The following is a 14,151-nucleotide window of genomic DNA, read 5'->3' on the forward strand; positions in this document are numbered from 1 at the left end:
CTGTAAACCTTGCAAAAGTCACTGCCACAATGAAGAAAGTGTTGTGGGTGATTTTAAAAGTGCTGCTAATGTGGTTTCAGTGTATTGCTGGTTGTTAGGGTGTTCTTGGTGGTTGCCAACTGGCCCAAGTCAAAAGTGCCTATATTCTTAAAAATAAAGGTTCTTTATACTTATTCATGGTTCCATGAAGAACCATTAAAAATCAATGGAACCTTTACATTACACAAACGATTCTTTATAGTGTAGAGAAAGAAAAAGGTAAAAAGGTGCTTTAGGTTATTAAAATGTTCTCTACACTAAGAAGATAATGGTTATTTTGAGAACCTTCAGCTGAAAGATTCTTTGGGAAACCAATAATGGTTCTTCTATTCTATTGGAGCCTTGACTAATAAGAGTGCAGTACAAATCTACCCTACAATATAAAAGTATTATACAGTACGTCATTGTTTGTTGTTGTTGTTGTTGTTTTTCCGTCCATTTTATCATCTGCCAGAAAGAAAAAATACTGAAAACTTAGAAATATAAAATCAAACAGGTGTACAATATGGGTCATTTAGGACGTTCGGGGCACAAAAAGTAATATTACATTATATTTAAAGTCTTTAAAATCTGACACTAAAAGTTCAAAGTTACACTGTTGTTCTTTAAAAAATTCACTCAAAGGCTCCTACAAAAGTTGCATCGATTCTAAAGCCTTTCAACAAATAAAACACACAGACTATGTTGTTTTATTATGATTCTTAAAGAATAACTTAAAAATATTCTAATGGAGACTTCAACCAACTACAAATACAGCTGCACTGATTGTTTGTGAAAGTAGTGCTTTGTGACCCCAACCAGACATAACATAGCTGGGTTATAGACGATATGACCTTAAAACTCAGACTTCAATGAGAAGGTTTTACATTATGAATCCACATTCAGGAAGGTCACAAGAATGACACAAATCCGATTAAACATTAATTTGAGGCAAAAAAAACAAGCTCATGCAAAGTCAGGTGGTTGACATCCACAGCAGCTGGGTTAATATATATATGTATGTATTTATCTACACTATAAAATTAATGACTGGGAGTTTAGCTGAGAATAAATGTCAAGTGGACTCCAGAATAGAAAAGCAACGTGATTGAATCACACCATCCGGGTTAGAATCTTTCACAGTAAATAAAGTGGACAGCAAGGTCCCACCGATCAGATCATTCTTTGGAACAAAATAAAAAGGCTATAGTTGTTTTCTTGTATTGGTGAGTTTGAGAAGAGAGAAATGGAGCATGCGAGAATTACTTCCAGACTTTGGCTTCATCCTGCGTGCATCTCTTTCAAGTAGTTGTGCATGTGGAGACCAGGGCAGAAAGGTTTCAGGAGCTGTTTAGAAAAAAAATAGGCCTGAATTTATCGAGAAACAATCCACACCAGGGGAGTGGAAATTAAAATAAATGTTTATCCAAGGACACCTGCAGAATCTAATGCTAACCAAGAACAGATCTTGTATTTTTTGTAAATCCAAGCAGCACCAATTTATTAAATTACATTTACGTCACTTGAATCAGTACAAATATTATTTCCCTGGAAATTGAACCCAAGACTTTGGTGTCGCTAGCATTGCGATATGACAATAAATTGATGGTGAAATTCAAACTTGCTAAACTGTGCTGTTTTTGTGTTTGTATCTATGTTTTTCATGCGGTCAACACTGATTGGTTGTTTCCTTTACCCAGCCATCTGCGGTGAAACCTAATCAAAGCTGGTCCTCTTCCTGTTAGTTTTAACTTCCAGATGTCGGACAAACCACGGCATTGTCCAAAAATGAGATTTAAATAACAGATCTGATTCGTACAATCAGCTTTAGTCATCAAGCAACTAAAATGGCAAATCTGTTACTAACAATTATTATACTGTAAAAACACAACTATAAATATATATATATATATATACACACACAAACACACACAACACAGTACATTTGGATAATCATGTTTAACATAAAAATATATATATTTTAATAATGTTTGCTGTAAAACTACATTGTTCGATTTTCACCATAAATTTTATGGTGGTTTATATTTTAACTTTTTTGTACAAATTACAAAACTGGATAAGATTACATGTATTATCCAAATTAATCTTATATAATTTATGGTATGTCGATGGTGTGATTAATATTAAGCATATATAAGTGTAGTTTTTTTTAGATAACAACAGTGCAACAACAGTGATTAATCTCATATATATATATATATATATATATATATATATATATATATATATATACAGAGAGACCAGGACAGAAAGGTATGCTGTATATGCATAAATACATTAATAAACAGCCTCTGCATTAATGGGAAATGCTCTACAGTAACCTTGAAAACACGTGGAAATGGTGTGACTTCAATCATGAGATCACATGACTGCCAGTATCCAAACACTATACATACACTTGTCTCTCTGCCAATGTTTACCTCCTGCTATACAAAGACAGGAACACGTGTCTTTTCATGACCCCAGTGAAAGAGGTGCACAGACACAAATGTAAATTCCAGAAATTGCATCAAAACAGTTCAGGATACAAAGGTCTGAGACCACTAGTCAAAATACACTTTAAAAATTAAATATTGAGCATCTTGAGATTCATTTGGAGCAAATCCGAGCTTTTGTACAAAAGAGTTTGCATGCTTAATGTCAAAAACTTCCTTAAAAGAGGCAAAGTTATCATATTTTTAATGTGGCCTTAGAATGAATATCCATTACACACTGAGAAAATCTACTGTTACTTACAGTACATGACACATATCTTTAATCCTCTATAGACTAGCCACTTAAAGCAATCATTTCCATGTCAGCTGACAAAGAAAAAAGATTATCAGGATTGAAAAATGGCTTGGCTGAACAGTAAATGCATTACGGTCATTATCAACCTTCTCTATCACATTCATCATTGTAGTTTGTGGTAGAAATAGACACATTTATGAGATTTAAAATATTTCTATCAAGTGAACAATCAATCTAATGTGAAATAAATTTGGTTCTCCTCCATGCAACTTCTACACCACTTATTAACAGTGATAAATACTGATTTTTGAAAGTAAACACACAAGAAAGGACTAAATCACAGCCTTAACTCAGTGAGAAAAGAAATACATTCTAATCACTTGACACTCACCCACATCATCCTAGTGATAAATAATGTAATGGTGGTCAATGTTGGAGGTGGTGTATCTCTCAGTGGGCTTGACGTAAAACATCCCATTGGCTGTTGTAAGGGAGTCCTTAAACTGACCCTTGACATGAGGATTCCCTCTTATCTTTGAGACAAAATTTTCAGTTTTCTTAATTTTTTTTTTTTTTTTTTACAGTTTTCATCTCCGTAAAATGTATATAATACTTTTGTGGCATTCAAAACACTTAAAACCCTGATTTCACAGACCATGCTTAAGCCTAGTCTCAGACTAAAATGTAATTCTGAGCTGTTTCAAGTGAAAGAAACTTGCACTGATTGATCTTAAAATATGTAATTGTCCTAGTTTTGTCTCAAGATGCACACCATGTCTAAGGCATATTTATAAAAATTGCTTAAATGTATTTAAAAAAAATGTACTTAATTGAATTATGGCATAATCCTGACTTGGTCTAAACCCTGACTATAAAACCAGGCCAATGTGTTTCAAAATACCCTACCTGTTAGTACTTCTGAGTATATGTGAGATAGATCCACCATCTGAGTTTCATCTTCTGACTAGATATTGAAATCTGTGAAGCTATTTACATCTGGCTGGAGACACAGGTGGAATTCCCTACAAAAATTAAAATATATATAAGTGCTTCATAAAAGTTCATATGTACATATTCAAGTCTAGAAGACGCTCTTGTTTGTTTGGATGCGTCTCACATCTGATGCACTGGTGGTTTTTAGAACAAATGGTGCAGGTCAAACTACACACCAAAACAAAATACTTCAGGTTTTTTTCATGTCAAAGTCATCTTAATTTTGCCTTGATTGTCTTTTTGTCATATCTCTAAGTATTAACAACAATAGTGTTGCTTCCCTTAGCAAGAGCACTAATTATGATTCTAGTGTTCTTTTGTCTGAGTAAGAAAGAGTGTTTTATTAAGTTAAGCAGGCCAAAGTAAGGGGCCAAAAAACTTCAGCAATCCACACAAATGTCCTTTCATTTACCTCAGATAAACCCACCACCAGCAAGACAAAGCATAAACGCATATCTCTTACCTGTAAAATGTCCTCTAGTTAAAATAAAATTCAGCAGATAAATCTTTGAAAAATCTTCTTAACTCAAAGGGTGCTTGAGGAGTGTTTCTGCTTTTACATGCTTGAACCACACTAGTAACAAGGGATATACAGACTTTTTTATCTGTTTTGAAGGAGGAACACAATTTGAATCCAGTTGCTAAAATATAATGGGAATGTTCAATAAGTTTTGCTCAGGGAAACATGACAATGACACAAGCAAAAGTGTCCCCCACTTTCATGTTCTTTCAAGTCTTTAAATAGGATTTTGTCTTCTGGGAAACTTCCAGAAATCTCGACTGCAGGGGAGAACAGAAATTCTCATGGGTGTGTTGTACAGTAATTGAATTTCCAGCCTTACTCAGGTGCTGCTCCAAATGGCTTGGTCTACTTGTCATTGTATTTTCAGAGTAGAACATGTGCCAATTCAAACAGCCGAACAATGTTCAGATCTGAAACAATGGACAACATCATTAGACCTGAAGGCAACCAGCAGTTTTTGGATAATAGTTCAGATGGGATTGTTGGGAGCATTATGAACAATTTCTTGGCACATTTCAACAGCATGACATTTTCTAAGAATGAAAATCTGACCTCCAAAACCTGCCTGGATGCGATTGGCCATTTAAGCACAACCTGATCTAAGTGTGACATCATTACTTTATGACACTCAAGAAGTGAAACATCATACATTGATTTCTCCGCCACCCAGGATATCATCTGTTATGAGTCCCTGGAGTCAAACCAAAGGTTTAATTGATTTTTATCGATATTGTTGTTGCTATTGTAATCACTCTTAAATGCTCAAACATGGGATGACCATTACGGACTCTCGCACCAAAAGTTGCACTACAGTGCTTTGTATTGAAATATTAAACAAAATCCAATAAAACTAACATGGATAATTTCAAAGCTACCAATGCACACGAGCTAAAAAATGCTGGGTTGTTTCAACCCAACTTTGGGTCACGTATGGACTACACCAACTTTTGGGTTAAAAATTTGGGCTAGTCCATATTTGACCCAAATTGGTTGAAACAACCCAACATCCCTGTAGTTTATTTATTATTATTAACTAAAAACAGATTCAGGACTGAATGCAGATGCTCAGAGTGGGGACAATGGCACCCCCTAACTTATAAATGTAATTCATAGTAACATCCAAACCATGAGGAACTACCAGAGTGATTCTAGATAAATAAAAACTCAAATAAAACATTGAGGAAATGGCTTCCTTTGCAATATGGGAACTTGAGGGTTATGATTAGAAAAATTTATGATCTAAAACTCCAATGATTAGACTTCCACAAAAGGCATCCACTTGATCTTTTGACTTTTAAAATTAATGCAAAGAATTCATTTATTTATAATGGTTTATTAAAAACCACAGTCCTCCTACTCCATCCTACATCATGCTCTGAATAATCAAGATGTATTGAGCAATTTGTTGGTGGAAATGGTAATCCCATCTGTTTGCTCAGTTAAATGTAAAAAAAAAAAATAATATATATATATATATATATATATATATATATATATATATATATATATATATATACTTGCACTCTCATAGCTCTGCCAGCAGTCTTCAATTCCCTTAATAATGCTTAGACTAAGAGCGCCACCTAATGGCAACACGATACTAACATGTGCCTCATAATTAAACAAGAGTACCTTTACCTAAGAAAAATCCACAATAAATTTATTGAAACACATCAAAAACAAGTGAACTTCAATTTCATGGTGTCAAAGACAGGTTTCATTTGAGCAAAACATTCCTGAGCATTCACTTACAACAAAAAGGACTAAAATCTAAAGATGTGGAATGGAGAAAAGAAAATATTGAAATAAAATCTCTCTTTACACAATGTAACCAAGTATCTGTTCGTCTTTACACCATGAAAAGAAAAGAGGACTTAAAAAAATACAACTAAAAAGCCTGATTGGCAATGTACAAGCTGCAAAGTTTCTTTACACACAACTGGTACACAAGGGAAGAGGTTTTAAGTTAATAGCGTCGACCAAATGCTCCGCCTCCCTGCATTCCGCTGCCTTGCATCATCTGATTTGGTCGGTTTAAGGTTCCAGAGAGTGACTGGGACGTCCCTGTCTGTATATATCCACCTCGGCTGCAGAGCAGAAAAAATTTAAGTTTCAGGTACAACAACAACAACAAAAAAACGGTACCATGATAACTAGGGGTGCTCCGATCACGATCGGCCGATCGTTATGCGCATCTCGACAGTAAAGCCGGTTCTCTAATCAGCGGTTAATTCCATCAGGTGCGTGATTCCACATAGAGCAGCTGTTACTACACAGAGCCATTGTTAACTGAGAAGATGCGCCAATAAACGCTGAAAATTAACGTGATTTGCGCATCTTCTCTATTAACAACGGCTCTGTGTAATAACAGCTGCTCTATGTGAAATCACGCACCTGATGGAATTAACCGCTGATTAGAGAACCGGCTTTACTGAGGAGATGCGCATAACGATCGGCCGATCGTGATCGGAGCACCCCTAATGATAACCGCTAAAGGCCAAACAAGACAATAAAAGCGTAAATCTCGCTACCTTGCCATTCCACCCCGTGCTATGTGACTCTGTCCCGGGACACCTCTGTCTGCTCCTAGGAGAAAGGTAGTAAGTCAGAAAGGAAGAAAACACGCAACCTTTTCTGAACTCAATAGATGCTTATTGGACAAACCTTGCCAGTTTCTGTCCCCGTCCATTTTACGTCCAGGCTCCCAGTCTCTGTTGTCACGACTTTATAAAAGGAAGCAGAGCATAACGACTGAACAAAGTGATGTCGTTACCATTTAATGAATCAGAACACACAGAAGTGGTGTGCACATCACATGAACCCAAATTTGGGCCAGGTGCAAGACAACTGGATATGCAATCAATAAATACAAAAATGCAGTCTGCACACTGAAAAATACTGCTCCATACAAAAGTGTATTTAATTATTTACAAGGCAACGTTTCGACCCTCAGGTCTTCATCAGGCACAATCTCAATAAGTGAGGAACACCTTTAAATACATAACAGGTGCTCACCTTAATTAGACTTCCTCACTTAGAAGTTATGTGACAGAAACAAATCATGTGACAGAAACAAATCATATAACAAACACTCAAAATGCAGCATCAAATAACATATGAAAATATTTATAGAAATGGCTTGATATCAAAATATAGAAATGGCTTGATATCAAAATCCAAGTTATTTGATGCTGCATTTTGAGTGTTTGTTATATGATTTTCAAGTTATTTGATGTTGTTTTTTGAGTGTTTGTCATATGATTTGTTTCTGTCACATGATTTGTTTCTGTCACATAACTTCTAAGTGAGGAAGTCTAATTAAGGTGAGCACCTGTTATGTATTTAAAGGTGTTCCTCACTTATTGAGATTGTGCCTGATGAAGACCTGAGGGTCGAAACGTTGCCTTGTAAATAATTAAATACACTTTTGTATGGAGCAGTATTTTTCAGTGTGCAGACTGCATTTTTGTATTTATTGTTACCATTTAATGAAGCAGCACATCTGACGAGATGAGGAAAAAACAACTTACCCGCCTGGCACTGGCCTCGAAGGATTCATTCCACGCTTGTCAAAGCTGCCAGCCCAATTGTCACGATTGTCCCTGCCATGTCTGTCCCGATCTGAAAAGTGCTGTGAAGGGAGAAAATATGATGAGATGCCGTCCGATACCTGAGAATGAAATCTAATGAAGATCTGTGAAGGACTTTTCTTACCTGGTTGATTCTGTCTCCATGCATACCGCCTCGGTTGACTCTCCTGTTTGAAAAGGCATGTAAATTACAGTAAAGTAGCAAAATCTATACACAAGAAATTTGGGCGCCATTGGATAGAGCTGGCGTTACCTGTCCATCATCATGTCATCCGGAAAGCGGCTGCGGTCTCTGTGGTCAAAGTCTTGGTAGCGATCTTGGCGTCCCAAATCCGACCTTCCACAGCGATCATCCATGTTCATTCTCTTCATCTGCCAATCATCTTTCCTGTACATTTGAAAAAGGAAAGAGGATAAACCCAGACACTTTCCAAAAAGAAGCAGGTAGAGTTAGAAGTTGGTTGTGGAAACCTTGTCTTTTTCTGGTTTAGCAAATTTTTTGCAACCCTGCTCTATGTATACCTGCCATCCATGTCAAAAGGCCTCTTAAGGGAACGTCGGTCCTGTTCAAAGCGTAGCTGGTCCTGTTGTCGCCGCAGCTCCTCCCTCTCACGATGAATGCGCTCCTGTTCACGTCGCCGCTCAAACTCTATTCGGAGACGTTCGCGCTCCAGAAACTCGCGCTCCATGCGATCGGCATTCAGTCGCTGCTTCTCCACCTCCAGCCAATTGCGCTTCCTCATCAACCTCTCCTTCTCCTCCCGCTCCCTGAAGAGGCGGATACGCTCTCGCTCCGAACGGCTGTCACGGTCTCGCTCACTGCAATGTAATTTACAGGTAGAGAAATCAGTGAAAAAACTGCTCAATTGGTTTCTGAACAATACTAGATCAGGTTGATGGGAAGATGATGATGGGAGGCAGTAGTTACCCAGAGTGCCTGCGTCTCTCCACCTCTCTGATCTCTCGATCTCTCTGCCTTTGACGCTCCCTCTCTCGCTGCTCTTTGATCTGGTCAAAAGACAAAATGTCCTTCCTATCCTTGCTGGAGGACTTACGGTCACGACTCTTAGTGCTCTAAAACAGAAATTGGTGCGACACTTCAACAACACTTCCAAAAGCACAAGGCAGTTGGATTTAAAACAGCTCCAATTATGAAACATACTCGTTCTTTGCTTTTTGTTTTCAAGCTGATGACTGGCTCTCCTTTTGACTTATCCATCACGACAGTCCTCTCTCCTCCTGGCTCTGTAATGGCAGGAATGAACCATTAAGATCTGAACACCATAAGATACTACTTAAGGTATTAACATATGTGAATCCAAGCTAAAATTTGTACCTTTTCCATCAGAGCTTTCAGGCTTCTCCTCTTTGTTCTCAGATCTGTAAAAATGAATCCATATGATGAGACTAATACACTTATTTGGCATGCAGAGATGTCTTCAAAAACTATTGATCTACAACTTACTTTTCTGTTTTAGAGTCTGAAGAGTGTCTTCTGTCACTGCCAGTCTTTTTGGTATCACTTTTGTCAGCAGGCTTCTTTCCGGCAGGCTCGTTTTTAGCCTAAATATAAATACAGGTCAATCAACTGGCTTTGTGTCCACACTTTGCATCAATAATGTTGACAGCCACCCAACACTGATACAATACTTTATGCACCGGTGTAATTCATAATTGAAAGTGTAGAAATAAAGGCCCTTACATATTAGAGAAACCCTCTGCAAGTAAAGAAGATCCATTTCAAGTGAGAGTCAAGTCAGTTTGAAATAAAACAAATCAAATTAATTGGCTTTCCAAATGTTGGAATTGTCATTGGTGAATGAGACACACCAACGAACACTTGCAGTAATTTCTGGTTTCCTCTAGCATGTTAGCACCTTAATAATAAACTAAACCAGGTACCCTTTCAACTGAAATCATCCGGCCGTGCAGCTCAGTTCTGTGCAGATGACTGATGCACTTTGTTGCCTCCTCAGTAGAGCACATGGTAACGAAGCCATAGCAGCGAGCACCTGGGCTTCGGGCGTTTGTTACTACTTTAGCACCAACAACCTGCAAGAAGTACGGGCATGTAATAATGGATCAGGACACGGTCTAACCTCAGTAAAACCAAACTTCCAATGTCTAGTTTTGCAAACCTTGCCATATTTGCTAAACAGATTCTTTAGATCTGTCGCTCTGGTGGTCGAAGAGAGTCCACTGACCCAGAGGTTCCTTCCGCTAGCAGCTGCGCTACCTTAACGGGCACATAATCAATTTAGAAAACTCCATAAACAATTTCTTGTTTAAAAGTAGTTCACCGGACTCCCACCTTTATCATCTTTCGAGTCAGGCTTGCTTGATGCATCCTCATCACTACTAGAGAAAAACAATACGGTATTATGAGAAATTGAATGGGCCGTTTAAAAGGGATTACCATTGTCGATAAACAAATACACAACTAGTGAGGACAAACAACCTCAAGCAATGAACAATGATTTGGATACTACAACTTAAATAGTCAAGTGAAGCCCAATTATGTTAAAACATACCTTGGAATAAGATGGCGAACCAAATTTTTGGTACATTACTTTTTGAAGGTAGAAAAGAAATGACAAAATGGTAGACGAAATGCGCAGTTGGTTACACCTCCCAAGAGCACCCATACTTGTTAAATAAGGAGCCAATGAAACAGAGAAAGCCATTGTTCTAGTAGACAGAAAACAACAAACCTCTTTTTCTGATCATCACCCTCTACAGAGGACTCTTTGACTTCTGAAGACTCAGCAGGTTCAGTCTTCTTGCATTCCTCGACCGCTTCTCCTTTAGATGCCCTTTCCGAATCAACTGCGCTTTCGATATCGCACAAATCTGTTTCGTTAGCATTAGCGGCCTTAGCAGAAGTGCTCTCAGTGTCCACCAAATTGTCCTGAATGTTTTCTTGGTCCTTGCTTATTGATTCAATTTCACTTTGCTTCGATTCATCAATGTCCTTTTCACAGGCGGATGATTCGGCTTCCAAATTGGTGGCCTCCTCGGTGTTAGTGAGGTCCTGCACATTGTCTTCCTCCTTGTGAGAATCCCAGACTGAAGATTTCTCGTCTTCAGTCCGCTCTTCCGTGGTGTCTTCCTTAAGTGGCTCTGATATACAAGACCCAGCTACTTTCTCAATTTCTACGGATTTAACAGGAATAGAATGGCACAGAGTTTAATCACTTCTGAGACATTGCAATGGTTATCGTGGAACTGGACTAGGACGTGGCCCTCTGCTGTCTCATACACAAACAAAGGCAAGCTACCCTGTGAAGAGACTGGAAAAACCAAAGCAAGAACAATCAACAAGCTTCCAGACAACAGGCCATTTCTTTTCAGTTCAACTGCACCCCAAATCAAAGGGCAAGCTGTTGCCTAGCGAAAGTCACAAGACCCACACCACATCCGAGTGTCCATCATCAACTTTATTACTTGAAGTGTCCGTGATATGGAAGCAGCAGCTTGTGCTGTCTTTACAGGAATTGTGTTTCTTTTGAAACAAGCAAATGGTCCATTAGTGAAATCTCCAATTAAGAGTCCTAAAGAGATTTTGCTTCAGCATGATCCAATTCTTCTCATCTTCTCTTTGTGGTCTTCTTTAGGCAACCTAGAAAAACTAAATTGCATCTGCAACAACCATTTAAGCCAACCTATGTGCTAACTAAAACAGATTACTGGCTCTTTGCATATCTGGACCTTTCAAAAAAGCATATATGACTATAAAGTGGTTCTAAATCAATATAAATGGCTAAATGTCTACTGACAGCAATGCATAAAGCCAGTAATCAACTTTGGATTTCCAGTCTCTCGTTCCTAAGTTACCTGATACATTTATACTAAAAGGACTTTAAGGCTTCACCCTGACCTTAAGAGCAATTCCAGGCAACCCCATACAGTACCTTTCTCACTTTTTGTGTCCTTGCATCCATGCTCACCATCATCCTCCTGCTAAAGATGGAAAATAAGTTGAATAAAAAAAAAAAACAACACCCATCAGGAAAAAAAAACAACTCTCAAAATTGTTGACTTACATACCTGACAAGACGCTTCCTGGTTCTCATTCACATTTGCGTCATTAAGATCCATTTCCTGAAAGCCAAAAGAAAGTGTCACACAATGTGCAATAAGAACAGAACAGCAGTATCAATGGCTAGTTTTAAAAACTTACATCAGATTTGCTCATGAAAACACCACAGACATCCTCCACGTCATGGTCATTTGCATCATCCTCCCTCAGGCTGCCCGTGTTCGCTTCGTGCGACAATGTGTCTAGAACCTCTTCGTCATATTCATCTCCATCAGGCCCATCTCCATTGCCCATATCAGCTTCATCTAGGACATTCATGTCCATAATATCCATCTCATGTATGTTCTCTGGAAAAGCATCCGGGTCCTCCTAAAGGAAGTAATGGCGGCTCTTAGTTTTGATAAACCTATGCAAAATAACCCAACCCAGTTACATAGATCACACCCATGAACAAATTTATATGACGAAGCACCTGGCCATCAACAGAGTCCTCCTCAAGGTTGCAATCATCAGGTTCATCCTGTCTCTTTCCTACAGAGCGAAACCGAAAAATATGTTTTCAGACTTAAACTTGAAGCAAGTTTTGTCTAGATTTGTGAACATGATAATGTAGAAAATGAGAAAAAAAATACTAATAATACTAATATTATATATATATATATATATATACACACACACACACTTTTACCTTTTGGAGTTCGCCGAGGTGTTTTTTTAGGAGTTATCTCTAGGTGTACGGTGATCTCATCTGGATTCCCGCCCTCTTCTTCGATGGCCTAAAAATGAAAGTATGATTTATAGTCAAATACAAGCATAAACGTCACCCGTCTGCCTACTGTTTACAGTTTCACAACAATCCATAATTCTTTTACAATGACAACCTACACTTTGCACTTGCGAAATGACACATCACGCAAGCATTGAATTCAAAACATCCTGCAAAGCAAGTTAGATGTCAGTAACATCCAGACAGTTGTGTGCCTCTCCAGCCAGCAAGGCAAGACAGACCTACCTATTTGGAAGTCGTGTTTTTTTTTATCTGTTATTTTTTGCTATTACTTGGAATAAATGAATATATTTATGACAGCTTCCTTCAGCTGGCCTTTATTAAGCTACAAGTATGCCTTGGCAATGTGTTCCCTACAACTCCTGTTGCAAGGAAGTAAATTAAAAATATATATTATTGTGAATAAGTTCTTTTGAATCTATTCTTTAATATGATATAGCCTAGGTTTTAAGGAGGTTTATCCATACTTAAGTATTCAAATGGCTGTGATGCCGACTGATTGGTTGCTGCTGCTTCTGGTCCAGTCAGCTGCTATTAAGCTGCAGGTTTTAATAATTCTACTCTTACTGCAATTTTAATAATTAATGTATTCTTAGGAATCTACTCTTTCGTATCATTGACATTTTAAGAGAGGTTTGTCCAGATTAAAGTAGCCAAATAACTGTGATCCCCGATTCAGTCCAGCCAGCTGTTATTGAGCTCCTAGTTTAATGTGTCTCCTATTGTTTTTATAGTCTATGGTCTCCTATCACTCTCTCTGCAAGGAAATATATTATTGCATGATTATGAATTTCCTTTTTGGGGTCCGTTCTTTTAAATGATTGACATTTTAGGGAGGTAGTAATATGAACATACTAATATAATATATATATATATATATATATATATATATATATATATATATATATATATATATATATATATATATTATATATATAACCTTATTCATTTGACAAATTAACACCAGTAATTCAATGCATCAGCAAAATCAGAGAACGAATCGCTTATAAAGAACACATGTACCGTTACTCCAGTAAACATCCACCCCAGTATGCATGCAAAGCAAGTTTAATCCAATATATAGCAGGGAGTTGTAAAAATGCTTAGACATGTTTAAATCTGGTGTTATATCTCTTGCCTTTTTGAGTCTTTCTGAAAGAAGGCTCTTGTTGCCGCTGATGTCGAGATTACGGCGCTTCAGCTCGGCCTTCAAATCGATCACTCTCAGCTCCGATAATTTACGAACCCCCGCCTCCACAGGCCCCATGTCTGGTGTGGACGATTCTGACATGTTTTCAGGATGTAAGAACGTTACGATGGAAGCAGAAGGACGAGCCTATCTCTCTACCCCGCGCACACTCACCGAATTTTAGACAGAGTGCGATAAACAGCGATTCTCAGTCAAAACAAAATGGCCACTAGCGTCCTGCGCATGCGTCTGCCTTGTGAT

General features: G+C 37.9%; 1 protein-coding gene across 3 annotated transcripts; it reads right to left on the reverse strand.

Moving 5' to 3' along the window:
- Positions 1-5,924: 5,924 nt before the first annotated feature.
- LOC127943123 (scaffold attachment factor B2) lies at positions 5,925-14,128 on the reverse strand. 3 transcript variants are annotated; one of them, XM_052539314.1, is made up of 21 exons: positions 13,840-14,128; positions 12,603-12,690; positions 12,387-12,445; positions 12,056-12,283; positions 11,923-11,976; positions 11,787-11,832; positions 10,587-11,028; positions 10,187-10,233; positions 10,014-10,111; positions 9,778-9,927; positions 9,341-9,438; positions 9,212-9,255; positions 9,038-9,120; positions 8,804-8,949; positions 8,398-8,694; positions 8,129-8,263; positions 8,000-8,042; positions 7,816-7,916; positions 6,950-7,008; positions 6,817-6,871; positions 5,925-6,372 (listed from the first exon to the last, which is right to left on the reverse strand). In XM_052539314.1, exons 1-21 carry the CDS (start codon positions 13,990-13,992, stop codon positions 6,252-6,254), a joined length of 2,547 nt encoding a protein of 848 aa, XP_052395274.1. In that variant the 5' UTR covers positions 13,993-14,128; the 3' UTR covers positions 5,925-6,251. The 3 variants fall into 3 exon arrangements, with proteins under 3 accessions (XP_052395274.1, XP_052395275.1, XP_052395273.1); XM_052539315.1 differs by having other exon boundaries at positions 10,187-10,230; positions 11,787-11,835; XM_052539313.1 differs by having other exon boundaries at positions 11,787-11,835.
- Positions 14,129-14,151: the final 23 nt, after the last annotated feature.

This window comes from Carassius gibelio, chromosome A22, assembly GCF_023724105.1.
Source record: "Carassius gibelio isolate Cgi1373 ecotype wild population from Czech Republic chromosome A22, carGib1.2-hapl.c, whole genome shotgun sequence".
Classification (NCBI taxonomy): Eukaryota; Metazoa; Chordata; class Actinopteri; order Cypriniformes; family Cyprinidae; genus Carassius; species Carassius gibelio.